Source organism: Anabas testudineus, chromosome 8 (genome assembly GCF_900324465.2).
Source record: "Anabas testudineus chromosome 8, fAnaTes1.2, whole genome shotgun sequence".
Taxonomy (NCBI): domain Eukaryota; kingdom Metazoa; phylum Chordata; class Actinopteri; order Anabantiformes; family Anabantidae; genus Anabas; species Anabas testudineus.
In genome coordinates, this window is record NC_046617.1 from 14395279 (window position 1) to 14414710 (window position 19432).

The window sequence follows — 19432 nt, forward strand, 5'->3', positions numbered from 1 at the left end:
TGGAACTCAATCTCACAGCAGCACTGCAAGCATATTTAAAATGCTAGCTCCAAACATCCTCCATTTTTACATGTTTTTCATGCAACACATTATAAAACAAAAGTAGCATTTGTGTCTTGCTTTAAAAGAGAGACTTGGTAAAATTGCCAAGAAACCCCAGTTATAACAAGACTTGGTTTGATCTTGCACTCGTCTGGACCTATGAATGACCAATGAAAAGTCCACTCGGGTTCAGAACAGTGCTCAAGAAATGAGTTACTGAAATGTTTAAATTAAACAAAGACACTGTATTAAGTTTGAAAACCAATGCTTTAATTATACATTTATACTTTTCAGTTCCTAGCGTTCAGGGTCCGCTGCATCACCTTCTGTTTCTTGAGCATCACAGTTCAATCCCTGCAGGAGAAGACACCTTTGTTAGCTTTGTTACAGCCAAAATGATCACACATTTCTGTGCATGGGTCATGTCAGATCAAACTTGTCTTCAAAATGTAATCAGAAGTCTAACGCATCAGGATCATCACTCACAACCATTTAAAAGGTTATATTTAGATTAACCTAAACACTTACTGTTCTTCCCACACGCCTGTTCAGCTCCTGTATGAGAAAAATAAAAGTCATGACTGAGACTGAAGACAAACACACAATATGACAGATATTTGACTGTCAAATCAGACTGAATGTTGACTTCATTATGACATCAGAAGTCTAACGCACTAAATCATCATTCATGAACCATAGAAAGGAGATTAAGGTAGATTTTTTAGAGATACTCACTCTTAATCATGGTGTCCTCGAAGTGCACCACCTTCCAGACCACGTGTGGGTGTGCAATCACCTCAAACACCGCACTGATCCACACTTATTAGCAACCTTGAGTAAAAGATAAACATATCATCATACTGTCTGCAGAAAGGGTTAAACATAATCAAATATTTTGCAACTGGATTATAAAAATGCAATCCTACCACATTTTCCACGCTGATGCGGCCTAGTCGGGGTGCTCCAACATGCTTTATGACATTGGAAATTAAATTTACGCATTTTCCAATCATGTGTTTTTATAATAATAACGACAACCCCTACAGGTGAAGCATTTTTCAGCCATGTTCAAAGCTACACTTGTAAACCTAGCTAAGCTAACGCTAATCGCATGCAGCATGCTTCCAACATGCAGAGCTCTTGCAGAAAATGTCCCCCGGATGTGTTTTATACCACATCCTGTGCGTCTGGATGTTCGCTCATTGGTTCGTACCGACTCTACCTCTCCCCTCCTCCACTCGTGTGGACCATATCTATCCCAAAGTCCAACCCCCGTGGTTTTCGTTTCAGGAAGAAGCGGATCTAGCGCTAACGTTGTGTCCGCCGCCGCTGGCTCCGTGTCGTTGATTAAAATAATTTAGTAACATCTGGTTGTAAGACGAATCATGTTTCCTATGTAGTCAGCGGCCATTTGGACCAACTGTCTACCCCGGCTTGAGACCACAAAATATGGACTGGACAGCGAGCAGTCGGGCCCTGGTGTGGTGTATTTTGGCGTTGCTTTGCTGCGCTGCTTTCCCACAAAAGGTAAGAGGGCTAACTGGATAAGCTAGCTTAACTTGGATAACGTTAGCTCGGCGTTAGTCGCTAAAACCATGCTTTTAACTTAATGTGCACTGATTTGTCTGTCTTCACACTCACAAGTATTAGCAGTCTAAATCCAAAATATGTGGGATTGAGTTAACTTTTCATTCTGTCTGTGCGCTGTGTTGTTTTAACATGACACTAGGAAGCTAACAAGAACGTTGGTTAGCATGCTGGCTAAAAGCAGTCGTTTGAAGAAATGTGTGTTTTATGAAGCCTGTTATTAACTTTGCCAATATTGCATTGCCATAGTAGGTCATTTCAAATTCACTGTGTTGACTGTCACAAACCAGGAAAACCTAATTTCCATCCTCAAAGCATGATGATAAATTGTGAAACTGCGATACGAGCTCGTACAGCTTTATAGTTAGTTTTTAGTTTAGCTAGTTTCAAAGCTAAGCTCTGTGGTCTTGTTGATAATGTCAATAAAACACTGGTGCATTTAAGAAGAGCATTATTAGTATTAGCTCTTATTCCTCACAGGAAACGCTGGTATGCTAATATTACTCATGTATGCGGTTTAAGTCAAGACTGAACACATGTCCTGTGAGTAGAAAGCTTTACCCTTATCAATAAACATGTAGTGTACCTGGACCCTGCAGTGTATGTTGCACTGCAAGATGGTAAACCAAGCAGTACACATGCATTAATGTAGTAGTAGACAGAGTTTGATGCAAAAAATACCTCTTTCTGTCCTGAGGTAAAGATTAAAATGAGTCCTACCAGTGCTTTTAATACACACCTGCATTATGATTAATGGAACTTTTCCCCCTATGATGGAATCTCTACAACCACCTAACATTAGAAGGACGGATGCCATATGGTGTGTTGTATATTTAGTTGCTAACTTAAGAGCTTTTTAATCAAAGCCTAGTGTTGCTGTACTCTTTATAGTTCAATTGATTAACCAGGCCAGTTCAGAATAAAACAAAGTATGTATCTGTGCAACGTGTAACCAGATCTGATGCACAAAAATACACAACTATGCAAAATACTGTAGTAATGCAGCCTTGTCCAACACATTTTTATTTACTAAATAAAACCGTTGTGTACACAGAGAATGCTCTGAGTATGAGTGTGTTGAAAAGATTGGAGGTAGTTTTGCAGAGACCTTTAACTAGCTGGATTGTAAACCACTTCAGCTAAACAAGTAGTCTCTAAATTTCCCTATCATTTTTTAGGTCTGTTTGTGTAGTGTGGGTGGAAAATTATCTGCTATCTATAGCTTGTGACAAAAGTGTGTGTGACAGAGAGACAAATGGACCTTTTTTTTTTTTTGCTCTAGTAAAATTTACAATTGAGCTATTTTTGAGGTCATCGTATTTTCCATTGTAAGGAGGATGTGTCAGTGACCAAAAGCTTGCTGTTCCAGCAGCAATTGCTGTTTGTTTTTAAATGTTTATGCTCGTGATTCACTTCACACATCCGCTGGTCTTCCCAACAACACTATGATTCCCAAAAAAAATATTTTACTTCACTTTAGACTAAACTGTGATGCTGAGCTGTAGGTTGTTCTTTTGCTGTGACCCTGGCCATATTTATTTTTTTTTTCAAGTTGAGTTATGGTTTTGGTTGTCTGACTTTAGTGAAAAAGTTGTGATCTTACATTATCTTATCACAACATTAGACTGGCTCTGCTCAAACTTTGTCTAAGCAAAGACCAACACGTGACATTCTCCTCACTGAAACAACATCCTACGGAGATTACCTTATTGTGTTGACAAGGTTGCTAAGGTCTTGTCAGTGATGTCCACTAAATGTTCAAATGTTAAACACTTGAATGATCATCTCCCCATTGCAAAAGTCTACAACTGTCTTAACCTCCTGAAATCTAACTCTCCCAGTCTTGTCTAAGACTGCGAAGGAGATCAAACCCTCTTAGTCATGTCATCTTCACACAGCCCTGAGTGGGGAAACCTCAAATTACTACTTTCAAGCAAGACTGATAGATCATCATGCTGTTGTAATCACATTTCCTCATGTACATACAACTAATTTCATAATTCACTTTTTGATTACTTGACTCTTTTGCTTTACTCAATGTCCCATGATAAATAACCACAGGTGTGATAAATGTCTCAGTTCCTGTGGTGGTTTTGCCTGCACCCAAGAAAGCTGCAAACAGACTGTTTATTGCTGCAGATAAGTCTGTAGCAGGAAAGTGTACAGTTTTTCAACAGAAATCAAGTAGCAGTGGATGTTGGTTTTTTTGCATCTTTAGATTTGGCATCCATGCACTTATCTTAAACATTGTGTGTTTGTCTCTCTCCCCTGTATGAGTCTATAGGTGCCATAGAGCATCCTTATAGTTCAGGCTGTTCATAAAAATCTGAAGGTCTGTTTCACACACTTGGACAGACAGGCAGGCTAAAGACTTTATTAAAATTAGCAGTGACTCAATACTGACTTATCAAGTCCCACCATGGCCATTTCAGTCACAGGGTAATGATGCATGCAGAAGGTAATGCTGTTCTTCAGGAATCAAGCAGGGCAGTCGTGATAAGGACACACATATGTTGCTTCGTGTGTTCTGACCCATTTGCATTATTTTTAATATAATTGTATTCATTTTGAATATCGGGCATTATTCGATAAGCCCCCTACCTTTGTGTTGCCACCTAGCATGCATCTCAGTGTGCCTGTTTAGTTGGGAAAACTGCCAAGTAGAACTGGTCCTGTATTGAGGTCTGTCTGCAATGTGAGAGGCAGTGTAGCACAGTGACACTCCAGCATATTATGAGTGTTGTAGTCAGTGTCTGTTCAAGGCATTTTTGCAGAAGGCAAAGTGAAGACCTCAGTACTTGCCAAGAATTTGGTTTTGCAGAACTCTGTGGTATTATGTAACTCGCTTGCGCAACTCCTGAACATTTGTTACACACAGAATAAGGAAATGAGAGACTAAACCTGAATGTTTCATTATTCTAAAAGTGTTGTATCTCACATCCTCAGTTGCTGTGAACAGGCAGACTTTGTAAACCAGATGTCACTGAAGCCTGACACTGTAGAATATTTGCCAGTGTCCATTCAAAACTAGGAGACTAACAGATGTTAGGAAGGTTATTTGCTTGTGAAACCTGATGGAGGCTATGGGAGGCCCAAAAACGGATGATTAAGTTATGATTCTCTTAGTACACTTGTTATGCTTGTGGGAACAGCCACAGGTGCACAATATTGACTCACGTATTTGTCTAGGATGTGAGACTACAGCGGGGGACCTGTACACAAATGTGGAGGATCTCAGTTTCTTTCTGCATATAGTGTGAAACTTTCAGTAGATTAGGGTTGTTTGTTGGAACAGTTACAATGTGATTGTATTTTCCCAAACTTAAGATAAATAAGACACAGGGAGAAAAAAAGTATGTGTTGTAAAATACTAATCCAACGGGGGCGCCCATTAGATTGGTATTTTACAACACTCACTTCTGATACTGGTCAGTTTGTGGTTTTCTAAGGAAATGGATGCTGTGCTACCACGAGGAAACACCCTAAGTGACTTGGTGATGGTGATTGCATTTACTCCAACACATGCTGAGGCCTGACTTTCTAGCTGTGTTGGTTTGTTTGTGTCTGGCTTAAGAGCACTTAAGCCCCCACCTTCCTTATCTCCTCAAGAGTGGCTAAATGCTCACTAATTGCAAATTGGTAATCTACATTACTTGCAGGGACTCTTTTGGATTGCGCCCAGCAACCCATTCAGGGAGATTAGTCAGGGATGTTGATCAGTGCTACTGTGGTTTGGTAGGAGAATGAGGTGTGTCTCAGCTACCCACCTTTTTGTATGCTGTGTCTAGACAGAAGTGGTAGTGTGAGTGCAGCTGCTTCGGTGCTCAGTGTGTACAGGTGCTCAGTGTGTACAGGTGAAGATGGCAGGTTTAGTTGCATTCCTGAACGTACCCTGAGATAATAAGTATTAGGAAATCAATATGAAAAGTATGCCTAATAAAACCAGTGGACTTGTCAGTAATGTAATATTTTTGTAGCTAAGCAGCTAAAACATCTTTTCACATATGCTGTTGCACATTTTATATATTATAGATGGAAAGCTCACTTTGCCTTTTGTAACTACTACTTTTAAAGAACAGCTTTTTTTTAAAAAAATACTGGGGTTTGTCAGGCTGAGTTTATGTGACCTTCTTTAGTTTAGTGGGCAGTCGGAGCTCACATACTCCTTCATTGGACCTCTTCCTGAATTATAGTGTCAAAAACTATAAGAAGCCCATATCTTTGTTTTCAAGAGGTTTCCATAGTGGATTAATTGAGCACACAGCACTCACCATGATGTTAATTCTGACAGAAGCCAAGTCATGAGGCTGGGTTGCTGAGGTTTTGGGTTGAAATGTTTTTGCCGGATTCTTATTGTATTTGCACTTAATTATACCTTCTGTGTGTTCTGGATATATCTGTGGATTATGTCTCTGTTACTCTGTTACTGTTTACTTATGTCACAGACTAAAACCTAGTCACCTAGTCAAGTGTTCCCGTCTCTGATTATGTTGCCCTCATATCTGAGTGGGAGTAAGTTCTGGAAAGAAGGGTCCCCACATGGCCTTTCATCCCGCTATTCGTCTGTACAGCAACAAGTTGAATCGCTCCGTTCATTGACTTAATTGTTGAAAAAGTCACCCGTCCTTAATGGGTATAATGGGTAGTACCCTGAGTGGGATGGTGAAGTTTAGAACATGCACACGTGCTATACTTTCTACCTGGTTTGTTTACTTTCCCCTCCACGTGGCAATCCACTGCTCTGGCTGTTAACTCAGACCCTCTGGAAGCTCACCCAGCAACGTGCCCCGTACTACCCAGCTAGATGGCTGCCTCCTAGTGTTTTTTTAGTTATGAGATACTGGTAATGATTTGTACACAGACTTTTAGAAAACAATACTGGGGTAATGATAAAAGCAGGAAACTCTCTATTTTTACAATGCAACATTTGTTTAGCAATTTATCATTCTCTGCAAGATTCTACTACTGGATGAATAAATTCAATAGCATGATGCAACTTCAGCATGCAACTAGTGTATTTTCAGTAATATTTGAATATCTAGTCATTATTCACATCATCAGTAAAAAAAGCACACATTTTAACTTAAGTGCAGTCATGCATGCTCACTAGTATTTGAGTTTAACATATTTATCACTTTCATTCACAAGCATTTGAAAGATGTTTTTTTTTGTTAATCTTTGGAGTAAATCTTGATTTTTGCCTTGTGTTTCTGCAGGGGTTAGGCAGTGCGAGCACGGTTTCCCTTCCTGAAAGCCTGCTCTTTGTGTCCACCTTGGATGGAAACCTGCATGCTGTTAGCAAGAAATCAGGCTCTATCAAGTGGACTCTGAAAGAAGGTAAGACGAGAGGAGTGGAGCTGACTGGAGCTCTGTCAAGTTGTACCGTCTCAAGGAACATATATTTATTCTGGTTACTTTTGCAAAGGGGAAGTGCTTTTGAATGCTGCCACAGGAAAGAAATGACAATTTGATTATTTATTTTTTCATTTTTAAACATGATAAGATGCTTTTGGCTTTTGTTATTTTTGGTTTTCATTTATGCTGAGAGGAGAATGCTTTAACACTTTAACTTTACAAATCAGTGTAGGTAAATAATTTAGCAGTGTGGACCACAGATTAAACCTCTTGTAGGTTTAACTCAGACTGAGCACAGAAAAACGATAAAATGTTATTGTCACTGTTTTTTGGTTACACAAATTTTCAAGTAAAAACATGATTATCTGAATGTAAAAAGTAGGGTGTGACCACTATTACCATTTAAAGCAAACTATTCAAATGTTATAGAAAACCACTGATACCGTTATTTGAAAACCACTACTTGAGTTAAACCTACCTAATTTTTATCTTATAATAATATCTGAAGTTTCTTTACAATAATGCATTTAAATACAATAATAAATTGGGTTTAGATTTTACTCATGAACTCGTTTTACATTTTTTCTAAATTGATCTTATTAGATACAGGAAATGTTTTCTAGGATTGAATCTTGTGTTTAGGCTGTACTTGAAGCAAGTGCTGTGAGATGTTCTGTTAGACGTGGAGACTGGTTAATTATTAACAGAAAGACGACAAATATAGTCTGTAATCAAGGTCACAGAAGGAAAGGGTGAGCAACTTACTCATGTATCACCTGCACACACATAGACTGTTATATGGTTACCTTGTTAATGTAAACATTGAATTCTTAAAAAACAAAAACTTACTGGTGATTAAAAAATGTGCTGAAATTTTTTGTGAAGTTCCTTTCTTAAAATAAGATGCATAATATCATAGATAAAGACATTTTCAGTTTTATACATATACTTTATGTTACATGTTTCATTAACACTCTTATACTATCAACTGTGATAGACTAAAATGTTTTGAGTCTTGTTCTGGCTAGGTCCAGCTAATGCCCAGATCATTAATAATCAGAAGCCAAGGCTGCTTCCTCCGCATCATCTGTTTTTCCTGACAGACCTACTGAATATAAATTGATCACTTCTGTACCAGGCTTTTTACACACCTGTTGTTATGTTCCAGTCAGGCAACCATACACCCACATAGTGAAGAGGAGGCATTCTTTCCCTGGACCAAAACAGTCCATATGCATGTCCTCTCAGTGTTTACTTGTCTCCCCACTGGATTTGTGAACATGTATTTGTATTTCAGCCAACCACATCCTTCTGTGCAACACAGAAAACCTCTATTTGCTCACCACCTCTACAATTACATGTAATGAATGCTGATGCATCTTAAGCACAACAGTCATTGACGAACTTTGGGTAATGCTACACCTTCCCCCTGCTATTGTTGACCCCTTTGAGCTCCTCCGGAGAGCCACACTGTTTGGTCCACACCCTGTATGTTCACACGGTGGGGAGGTGTGTTTGTGTAGAAGCAATGACGGTTTGGGCTTTGCTAGTTAGCTCTTGGCTAAAGTCCATGCTAAGTAGGCTAAATGTGAAAACTCACCTTTTTATTCCAGCTTTGGCCCTCTGCTCAGTGTCTACTTGCCCCCGGTTTTTGTTATTATTTGGAATAGGCCATCACAAAGAAAACAAGCACAAATGTTTTGGCCATGAATTCTTCAGTGTACAACAGTTCTTCAGTTTCATGATTGGGTCCCTGTAGCTTTTCATCAACAATGAATATAATTCAACTCCTCATCAAAAGGCCCAATAAAGAAATGGAAAGAGTAGTGTGGCATTTCATTCCTAAAAGCACCTCACCTTAACTGTCCTTCCAAAACTCAAATATTCACTGACATTAATATAAAGAGATGTTATAGTAGTACAGTGTCATCAAATGTGGACTCATTAAACAGTCAGTTTTTGCTCCAATAATCGTTACATGCTTTACTAGAAAGAGCCGTTTGCCAGCATGACTGTTTGTCTTTCTTGTTTGCCAGACAGGTTTTCGTTTGGACTTTGTTTTCTGTGCAGTTTAATGTCACTAACGTTCATGGCATTTCTTAACATCTAATTAGACATGATTTCTGTTGTATGTCATTGTTCTTGTTAGTCCTGACTGCATTTTGTCTCCTTTTCTCTCCTCACAGATCCAGTTCTTCAGGTCCCCACACATGTGGCAGAGTATGTATCTGTGAATTGTTTTCTGCATGATTGTGCATATACACACTTATGAGCCATAACATTAGGATCACTTACACATGATGCCGATTATCTCAGAACAACAGTTCATGTCAAGGGATGGGACATATTAGATGGTAGTACAACAATAAGTGTTGCCTCATTTTCATGTTGGGTTCTCAACATGAAAAAAAATGAGCAAATGTAAAGGCCTCAGTGACTTTGTCACAGCCTGTTGAAGCATCTTCGTGAAGTAACTCCTGGTCAGCAGTGGTATATACCTACCAGGTTCTGAGGATACACCACAGAAAGGGCGTTGGGGAATGAATCTGACCCATGATGGCTTCACCTTAAAACCTCTTCTACTAAAGATCAGCAGCTAATGTCTTGGTGACAGATAACACAGTACACCGTCAGAGGTCTCATATGAATCCATGTCTTGGTGGGTCAGAACTGTTTAAAAGCACATGCAAAACCAACATTTTATTAGGCAGGGCTGCTTATAATGTTTTGGCTCATCAGTTAATATAATTGTGTGCTGCACCTGTCTGTAACAAAAGATGTTGAAATGGATGCCATAACCTGTTGAACTTGTCTTGTCACTCAAACTAAATGCTTACATTTTGCCCTTTTACTGGTCCCAAAATGTGACTGTTTCTTGTTGACTCTTACCACCAGGCCTGCTTTTTTGCCCGACCCCAATGATGGCAGCCTTTACTCTCTGGGAGGAAAGAACAACGAAGGGCTGACAGTAAGAGGAAATAACCTTATCATAAATTATAATCTCCCATTTCTGCGAGAAACATTCTTCACTTCCCTGTTCTATAGAAAAAATATGCTTAAAATAATGCACCCTCATTCTGGACTTGCAATTATGGTTGTGCAAGATGTTTCCCATACAAAAAATATTTAACCCCATGTGCAGTTCCCACTTTTTTTTCTTAAACGTATCAAATCATGGTTCATTTAATTTGTCTGTTTTGACAACAGTTTAACTAAAAATTATAAAATAAAATAACTTACAATGGGAGTGAATGCTTGCCTTGAGATGTACAGGATGGTTATGGTTAACTAATCTTTTTATCATTTTGATTGAATAGAAATTACCATTCACAATCCCTGAGTTGGTCCAAGCCTCTCCATGTCGCAGTTCTGATGGAGTCCTGTACATGGGTAAGGCTAATTCTCAAGTAGAAATGATGTGTTTTGATGTTCTGTATGCAACAATCTACTCGGATTAAGCTGAATTATTGTCATGAGTTTCCTTAAGAATAAGTGGGTGCAGTTGGTGTCTCTGTGTGACTCCTCACCTTTAATGAGCTGGTGTTATCTGGCTGAACAGAAAATGTTATAGTACTTTTCTGTTCCACTCATTCTGTGGCCGTAGTCTGTTCTCTTTTGAATTTACAACAGTTAACAGAGGAAGGTAATCTACCATAGTGCGTCATTGTTTAGAGGAAAGCGGGTGACATTTGCCTCCCCACAGTCATTATCAGTGAGGCTTTTGTTTCATTCAACTGAAGCTGCAGCCAGAACAAAGCACATTAGCAATGCAAAGGTCTGCAAATTCTACAGTTGTCACTCTTTAAATCAGACCAACAATTTACCAAGTACAGTTTGCAGACATTTAGGCTCTTCCCTCATCAGCTTCCTAATTTATGTTTTTTACATTCATCTATAATAATCTATGATTATGGCTTTACTACCACTCCCTCTATTGAGTGAGATGCCAGCACAGAGAGAATATGGGTTGGTCATTTAATCATAGAAAGGCAACGCCCATCACTGTGCAGGTTAAATACCTGAATGTTATTTTGCTTATCTGGGCTGGGAAAATGGTGAAGTTAATTCACTTAAAATAGGCTAAATGACAGTATTATTCAAATTATGCGTCCAAATAAAGAGAAATCTTCTGAGGAGCTACCCTGTTCCTGTGTCAGTAGACATTCAATTCATATTACACTACTAGTAGACAGGGGTTCAAAGTGAAATACAAGCTGTGCTTTTGTTCAGTCAAGAAAATGCTGTCATAACAGAGATGGATCATATTATCTGTGTCCTTGTACTCATTTACAGGTAAGAAGCAGGACCTGTGGTATGTGGTGGACCTGCTGACTGGGGAGAAGCAACAGACCCTGACTTCTTCCTTTGCTGAGATGCTGTGTCCTTCTTCATCTCTTCTCTATCTAGGGCGCACAGGTAAAACTCAAACCTGCATCTCAAATTGAGCAATGATTTTTCTGAATGAGTTTTATTTTATTTAGATGATAATGATAGCCCATCCCATTCAGCAGGTTTTCATGTCTTGCATGTTCTAACCCTTCGTGTCTCAGTTTTCCATCCTATGAATCCAATATTTTGTAAGCAAGGAAGTCCTTTTATTACACTGTTTACACCCAGAACTGAATACCCAAACAATGCCTTTTGTAAATGTTACATAAGCATCCTAAAATCAATACAATATTTTTTGCATTTGGCAGTACATGTCTGTTGTTTATCTTCTTGTTAGAGTATACCATCACCATGTATGACACCAAGAGCAGAGAGTTGCGTTGGAATGCCACCTATTCTGACTACGCCTCCACCCTTCCTGATGATGATACCAAATACAGTAAGTCTCTTGGACACTGACTTTTTTTTGTAGATTAAATTTCTGGTGCTAATCACATTTTTTCCCCTCTCTCTCTCCCACCTAACAGAGATGGCACATTTTGTGTCCAATGGTGATGGCCTTGTAGTGACTGTGGACAGCGAATCTGGAGACGTTCAGTGGGTCCAGAACTACAACTCCCCAGTAGTGGCCATGTATATCTGGCAGCGTGAGGGCCTCCGCAAAGTTCCCCATACTAATGTGGCTGTGGAAACATTGCGCTACCTCACTTTCATGTCGGGAGAAGTTGGGCGCATTACCCAGTGGAAGTACCCGTTCCCCAAAGAGAACAAACCCAAGAATAAGTTCATGTAAGCAGACAGGGTGTAATCACTGTTTGTTTTCTTTTTTTGTCAATGGCCACTGTTTGTAGGCTTTAATTTTTATGAATGTTACTACTGTGACAGATCTCATTTGGATATTTGTCTCCTTTAAGTCATGAACCAATATATCATTTTATATTCTTCAAATAGAATTAACAACCATTTGTTCTTAAACATTAACATTTTCATTCCAGTTATATAAGAGCCTATGTTACTGATGGAATGAAATCAAAATATGATTTTATTTCTGTATCATTGTTTAATATTGGAATTTAATTATATCTAACTAGTGGGTGACAGAGAATGCGTTATACTGAATGTTGTGTTTACACCTGCAAGCGTTTGCCTGTTTGGAAGTGATAAAGTACTTTGACATTATTTCAGTTCTTCAAATTGTATTTTGTCACACTGTTCAGCACATAACATGATGTGTGGCGTTTTTACATATAGGTAAGCAATTGTTTGCCTCTGCTTTTTCTCTGTCAGGGCCACCCTGTATGTGGGTAAATACTCCACCAGTCTGTATGCCTCTCCCTCCCTGGTGCATGATGGAGTCACTGTGGTGGTGAGTGACAGTTATGCCGATCTCCATTTAAGCAAAACACAGTCCTTATCAGTAAGATATGAAAAATTATTACTGTTAAAATATGATCACGTTTTATGTTGACTCCGACTTGTGCAGTTGTTCCCCCACTTTAAACTGTTAAAGTTTCATGAGTGATTTTTCAAGTATGCGAGTGACATCATATGCATACATCCTGTTTCAGTTGTGTTGTAGCTTGCCCCTGCACAGATCAGCTTGCCTCACAGGCTGCTTCTCTCAAATAATTATTAAGCATTTCTCCAAGGATGCTAATGTTACTCATCTGATTCATGTGAGATATCTTAAATGTTGGTGTGTTTTTTATGCAAAGCCTCGTGGCAGCAGCTTCCCCATGCTCGAGGGTCCCAACAGCCAGGAGACAGAAGAGGATAAGGAGTGTGTCATCACACCCAGCACCAGTGTCAAGTTCAATGCTGCGCTTCGGGAGCGAAACCATATCAACTTCATGAAGAACTATCTGCTCCTCATAGGTATATTACATTAGCAGATATATCAGAATGTAAAATTAGGTCTAAACATTTTCTTGTTTCTTAACTGGTACTATGATGATGGTGGTTTGAGGGTCAACACATAAATTAATAGTTAATTCTGGGTGTTTGACATGAGGACGACATCTATAATGTGGTTTCTCCTGTGACTTATGTTGAGAAGTTTCATTGTCATTACTGTACATCTCAATTTGAAGGACTGGGCTTTGAATGTTTTGTTATAGTTTGGGTGAATATATTGTGCTGAGACTGCCCTCTGGTGGATTAATAATCATAATTAAAAACCCAACACAAAAAAATATTTGGTTTTCTGGCTATGATGTAAACACTCATTAAAGTTTCTCTCTCCTGTTCAGGTCATCATGAGACACCCCCTGAAGCTCATAATAAGATTCTGGAAAAGTTCCCAGACAGCTTTCCTCGTAATCAAGCCAATGTAATCCCACCTACTACTGAGAAGAAAGTAGAGGAGGTGTGATTTATTTATTTACTAGAAATTCTTACAAATATATTCCAGCATCAAGAGTGAGCAAGCACTATTTTTATTCTATTCTTTGTCTCCTCCCTCTGTGATGTAGAAGGTGAATGATAGTGGTATGGATGATGGCCCCCCTCCTCCACTGCCTGAAACATCAATCCAGGAACCTGGAACTGGTGGTCGTACTATTCGCCCAGAAGCCCCTGTGGACTCTATGCTTAAAGATATGGCCACCATCATCTTTTCCACCTTCCTCCTTGCTGGATGGGTGGCCTTTGTGATTACCTATCCTAAAGTAAGTCAAACATCAAATGAGTGGTCGAGTGAGTAATACTTCATGAGCTTTACAGAAGGAAACCTCTTTAGAATAAAGCTTTTATCTTGCATTGAAAATCTGCAATATAAAATCTATGTAAAGGTACAGGAGTACTGGCAGCATGAAGCATCAGTATGTTGGTATGTTAGAATCGGTGCCAGTTTTATTCAGTCACCTGGGTAATGTAGGGCAGTCCCAGCCTATGTTATTTATTGTAGCTTTATGGGCAAAACTTACAAAAAGAAATCTAATTTCCTTTCATTACAACTGTACATTCATGTTAATTAAATTTTTAGGATCAGGATCTGTTTTTAGAGTAGATTTGCCAAAGCTTTTTAGGCGCTTATTGACATCTGGAACAATATACTGATGACTTAACAAAGTAACAGTTTTGATGTTTTTAGAGTTTCAGCCTTAGTGTCCTCTTTTACCACAGAGTGTACACAAGCAGCAGCAGCTGCAGCACCAGGAGTTCCAGAGACAGATGGAGGAGAGGTTGGAGCTGCTCCAGAGGCAGCAGCCTTTTTCCCCTGCAGATGCAGGCCTGGGTTTGGCCCCAGACGGCGACTACCTGGAGGTGGCCCACACTCGTTCTGAATGCTCAGACCACAGCAGCCCAAATGTCACCCCGCGTGCATCCAACCACTCCAACTTGTCTGTGTCTGAGCTGGGCAGTTCAGCCAATGAACATGAAGACGGAGGTAAAGATGAGGAATCCAAGCTTACATTTCACTATTTGTTTGTTTAACATTTCGATAGCCATTTTTTAAATGATACCTTTGTCTTATCAGAGGACGACTCCAGTGTTGTGAAAGTTGGCAACATAACTTTCAATCCGAAAGAGGTCTTAGGTCATGGTGCTGAAGGCACCATTGTGTACAAGTAAGTCTAAACAACAGCCAAAAAAATGTTCATGATGTTTAACTGTATTATTGCAGAAAATCACTAGTATCATTCAATGTTGTATTTCCACTCTTTCACCACAAGGGGTCAGTTTGACAACCGTCCAGTGGCAGTCAAGAGAATTCTCCCAGAGTGCTTCAGCTTTGCAGACAGAGAAGTCCAACTCCTGAGGGAATCGGATGAGCACCCAAATGTCATTCGCTACTTCTGCACTGAAAGGGACCGGCAGTTCCAGTACATCGCCATTGAGCTGTGTGCGGCTTCACTTCAGGAGGTGATAAATGGCTTAATAGATCACATTGTATGATTCTATGACTGTCACTGTGAGGACCAGCATTAATTTTTCACTTTTGGAGTGACGACAAAGGTTAAAAGTGAGTTCTTCAGATGTCAAGTATTTTGGTTGTAGTATCCTTGTTTGATGTTTTCAGTGTCATTATGTACAGTATAGTTATACTTAAAGTGAAAGTTGATCAAATGAAAAACGAGCAAGTGAAAATTTGTTGAATTCTTTTAATTCAGGGTTTTCATGTTAAAAGAATAAATTTAGTTCATCTTCAACCGATGTCAAAACGTCAGCGCTTAAGAGTTCCAGGACTTAACTGACCATAGTTTTTTATCATTTCAGTATGTGGAAAAGACTGATTTTGATCGTCATGGACTAGAGCCAGTCATGTTGCTTCAGCAGACCATGTCAGGACTGGCCCATCTGCACTCTCTCAACATAGGTATCATTAGTGAATTTAAGTCACTAACGTTATCAAAAGTATTGGTCGATTTGCTTTACCCCTAACTATGAACCTGTACTCCTCTTCTCACTTTTTCTGTTTTCTTCAGTCCACAGAGATTTGAAACCTCACAATATCCTGGTGTCCATGCCCAATGCCCATGGTCGGGTCCGCGCCATGATCTCAGATTTTGGCTTGTGTAAGAAACTGGCAGTGGGCCGTCACAGTTTCAGTAGGAGGTCTGGGGTCCCAGGCACTGAGGGCTGGATTGCCCCCGAAGTTCTCAGTGAGGACTGCAAAGACAACCCGGTGAGGCAGTGGTGGTCATAAGTATTACTTATGAAAACAAATTTTGTGCTCTACTGTGCATTTAGCTCTTTTAGAAGACATAAAATAATAATTAAAGGATAAAATTGTTTTCTGAAGTGAGCATCTGATTAGTTTGACAGCAGAAACACTAATAAACTTGCTAATACAATGCAAAAAATAAATTATCTTTTGGTATGTCATGTGCCACACTGGAACATCATCCTAAACTTTTTCCTCTTCTCCTGCAGACTTGCACTGTTGATATCTTCTCTGCTGGTTGTGTGTTTTACTATGTCGTCTCTGAGGGAAGTCATCCTTTTGGCAAGTCTCTGCATAGACAAGCAAACATCCTACTGGGCAGATACAGCCTAGACCATCTGCAAACAGACAAACATGGTAAGATGTAAACATTACTGATGTAGCTGCTAATAAATATCAAATAAAGGCAGATAGAGGTAAAGTAGTTGTAATTTCAGATTATGTTTGAAGTAGCTTTTAATGCTTCACATCTAAAATCATTGGAAACTGTGTTTCCTAGAGATTACAGAACCCAGCTAGGTTCAAATTGTATATCATGTCATTGATTGTTATAAATTTGTGGCACAGACATTAACATTTCATATTATTTCTTTCCATTTTATTTTATTATTTAATTTATAGCAGACATTGTAGCCAGAGATCTAATAGAGCAGATGCTGAGGATGGAGCCCCATAGCAGGCCTTCAGCTGAGAGTATTCTCAAACACCCATTCTTCTGGAGCCTGGAGAAGGAGCTGCAGTTCTTTCAGGTTAATCAACTTTTTGCTGATGGGAAAATTTTTTATAAAGATAACATTTTCTCTTGCACCTAATGTGGTTTAAACCTCTGCATTCTCCTACCACACCTTAATGCAGTAAAGATGCCAGTTCGTTCACTTGGCCCACTTCAAAATTGTATTCATCCTTGTGTTCTTCTTGCACTTTTTATTAATACATTTCTTCATAAGTGCAGCCTATTTAAATGTAATTTCAGAAGATATTCCTGATTGTCTTCACTGGACTATGTGAAGAGCTGATTATTTCCAGTGTAATAACCTCCAGTTTGATGACAGTAGAAACTTGAGTTTATTAATAAATATGAACCTGAACCTAAACAACTTGATGTACTCCTCATTTAGATCGTAACACACTAGACATGATCTAGTATTCATTGAAATTTACTGAAATCTGTGGTTGCTTGTAGGATGTAAGCGACAGAATAGAAAAGGAACCACTGGACGGACCAATTGTGAGGCAGCTCGAGAGAGGTGGGAGAGCTGTTGTCAAGAGTGACTGGAGGGAACATATCACAGTGCCACTGCAGACAGGTATGAGACTGGATCAGTCTGACAAAGTGTGTCACATACAAGCTCCTTGAGCCACGTGTTAAAAAATCCACGTCTTGTCAGATTTAGGATTAGAGAATAGTTGAAGAATATTATCTTGGCAAGATTTACTTTATTTGTCCTAATGTGTTCTGTCACCACAAAATACATAATATATTATTAATATTGCAGTAGATAGTTAAGTAAGCCTACTGCTTCTTGTCAATTTGAACATCCAATGATGCCATACTATCTCTTTCTATTGTTATGTCAACATGTAGCTAAGTTGGTAGAGCAGTCATCTATAAACCCAATGGTCAGTGGTCTGACTGATGGTTCTTCTTGGCTACATGTCGAGGTGTCCTAGACAAGACACAGACACACCACATTAGCATCTACTGCAGCTGTCCAAACAAAAATTTCCCCAGGGGAATCGATAAAGTATGTCATTATTTTAATTATTGTTATTATTATCATCTGTATTTTGGCAGATCTGCGGAAATTTCGCTCGTACAAGGGTGGGTCAGTCAGAGATCTTCTGCGTGCAATGAGAAATAAGGTAAGTGTGTGTGTGTGTGTGTGTGTGTTGGCTTTGTTTAACAGCTTTGTAATAAAGTCAAACTCATTTCTATTGCCAGTCTTAATGCTTTGTCTTGCATTAACAGAAACATCATTACCGAGAGTTGCCTGCTGAGGTACAGGAGACTTTGGGCTCCATCCCTGATGACTTTGTCTCTTACTTCACCTCCCGTTTTCCCCACCTGCTGATGCACACCTACCTGGCCATGCGGACCTGTGCACCTGAAAGGCCATTCCTACCTTACTACTCTGCTGCAGAGCAGCTTGCAAAAACTCTGTTTGAATGCACACATCCAGGCCTACAAAGACAAAATGAGTCATTCTCTCAACAGCTGTCAGCACCCACATCATCACCCCCCTCACTACCCCAGGAACCTACACATCCATCACAGCAGGTCTGTCATACAGCACCTGCTAAATCAGTGCCCTCTACATTACCAGATAAGCCTGTATCTTCAATTCAGACTTTGCAGCCAGCACTGTCCACACAGACAGACTTGCACAGTCAAACTGTAAACTCCACGTTTGCCTCAGAATCGCCTACAGTTTCTCTCAGGCAAAGAGAATCAATTCAGTCTGAAGTGAACACATTGTCAGAGCTTCCTGCACAGGATGATGAACCAGTGTGAACTGAACCAGAGTTGGGTGGACCTAGCACAGATGGCAGCATTGCCTTAACGAGTGGACACTCACTGGGTCTTAGTTGCTGCTCTGTGAGCTGGTGAGGACCAGGCCTGCAGTGCCTGGGATCCACTGCCAGGTGCAGTTGCTGGACTCTGGATTAAGTGCCTTCTGCTCTCCTGGGTTAAAATGTTCCCAAACCGTCCACAGGTCTGTCTCTGCCTAAAAGAAGGTGGTGGTGGGCACTTTCTTGTAGCTGGACTGAGCTTATTTTAATTTTTTAATTTTTTTTTTTTATATATATATATAAATATACTGGGATGTCCCAAAAAGTGTTTGTCCAAAATATCTGTCCACTATTGTGGGCAACGTGTCTAGATGTTGAGCACATGGGTTGTTTTATTGTGCAATGTTGTATTTCTGAGTGAGCCTGTTCACTGCACAGATACTGTATGTATATTTTTGTATAGACTGATTCAGAATTCAAATCATTGTTGATAAATCATTTAATGTGGCTGATGTGCCTTTAAAAATCCATGTCACTGTGCTGTAAGGGCACAGCTCTTTAAAAATTGACTATGCTACATGTGCTTGATTCCAGTTAATGCTGCTAGACTGCTTCTCTCTTTGTCAATCAAGACTATTGTGTTGACTGTTCCAAAGGATGTTCAGGGTGGCATCTGAATACAGTAGGTAATTTTATCCTCTTGTAATTATGTAGTTGTATATGAGTGTAGAGGTCAGGCTGCAGAACGCTCATGTAGGCAACTTTTCAAGGGTGTCAAAGTGAAGTTAATGACTTGCACATTAAATTCTATTTTTTTTTTTTATATCTAGATTGTGTTTGCTTATTGCTCTTGCTGCTCCTCACATGGGAATAATGAAAAAT

At 39.5% G+C, this 19432-nt stretch overlaps 1 protein-coding gene and 1 long non-coding RNA gene across 2 annotated transcripts; one reads left to right on the forward strand and one right to left on the reverse strand.

Annotated features, from left to right (window-relative positions):
• Positions 1-290: 290 nt before the first annotated feature.
• LOC113157395 lies at positions 291-1184 on the reverse strand. The gene is made up of 4 exons (XR_003298453.1): positions 969-1184; positions 778-873; positions 571-597; positions 291-396 (listed from the first exon to the last, which is right to left on the reverse strand). It is a non-coding gene; the product is annotated as an uncharacterized LOC113157395 (long non-coding RNA).
• Positions 1185-1337: 153 nt separating this feature from the next.
• On the forward strand, positions 1338-19366 carry LOC113157385 (serine/threonine-protein kinase/endoribonuclease IRE1). The gene is made up of 22 exons (XM_026352872.1): positions 1338-1569; positions 6846-6966; positions 9171-9204; positions 9880-9952; positions 10302-10374; positions 11278-11400; positions 11711-11812; positions 11901-12162; positions 12661-12739; positions 13089-13248; positions 13623-13738; positions 13845-14039; positions 14497-14761; positions 14852-14942; positions 15048-15237; positions 15592-15691; positions 15801-16000; positions 16249-16396; positions 16661-16788; positions 17223-17346; positions 17835-17902; positions 18009-19366. Exons 1-22 carry the CDS (start codon positions 1492-1494, stop codon positions 18549-18551), a joined length of 3273 nt encoding a protein of 1090 aa, XP_026208657.1. The 5' UTR covers positions 1338-1491; the 3' UTR covers positions 18552-19366.
• The last annotated feature ends 66 nt before the right edge of the window (positions 19367-19432 follow it).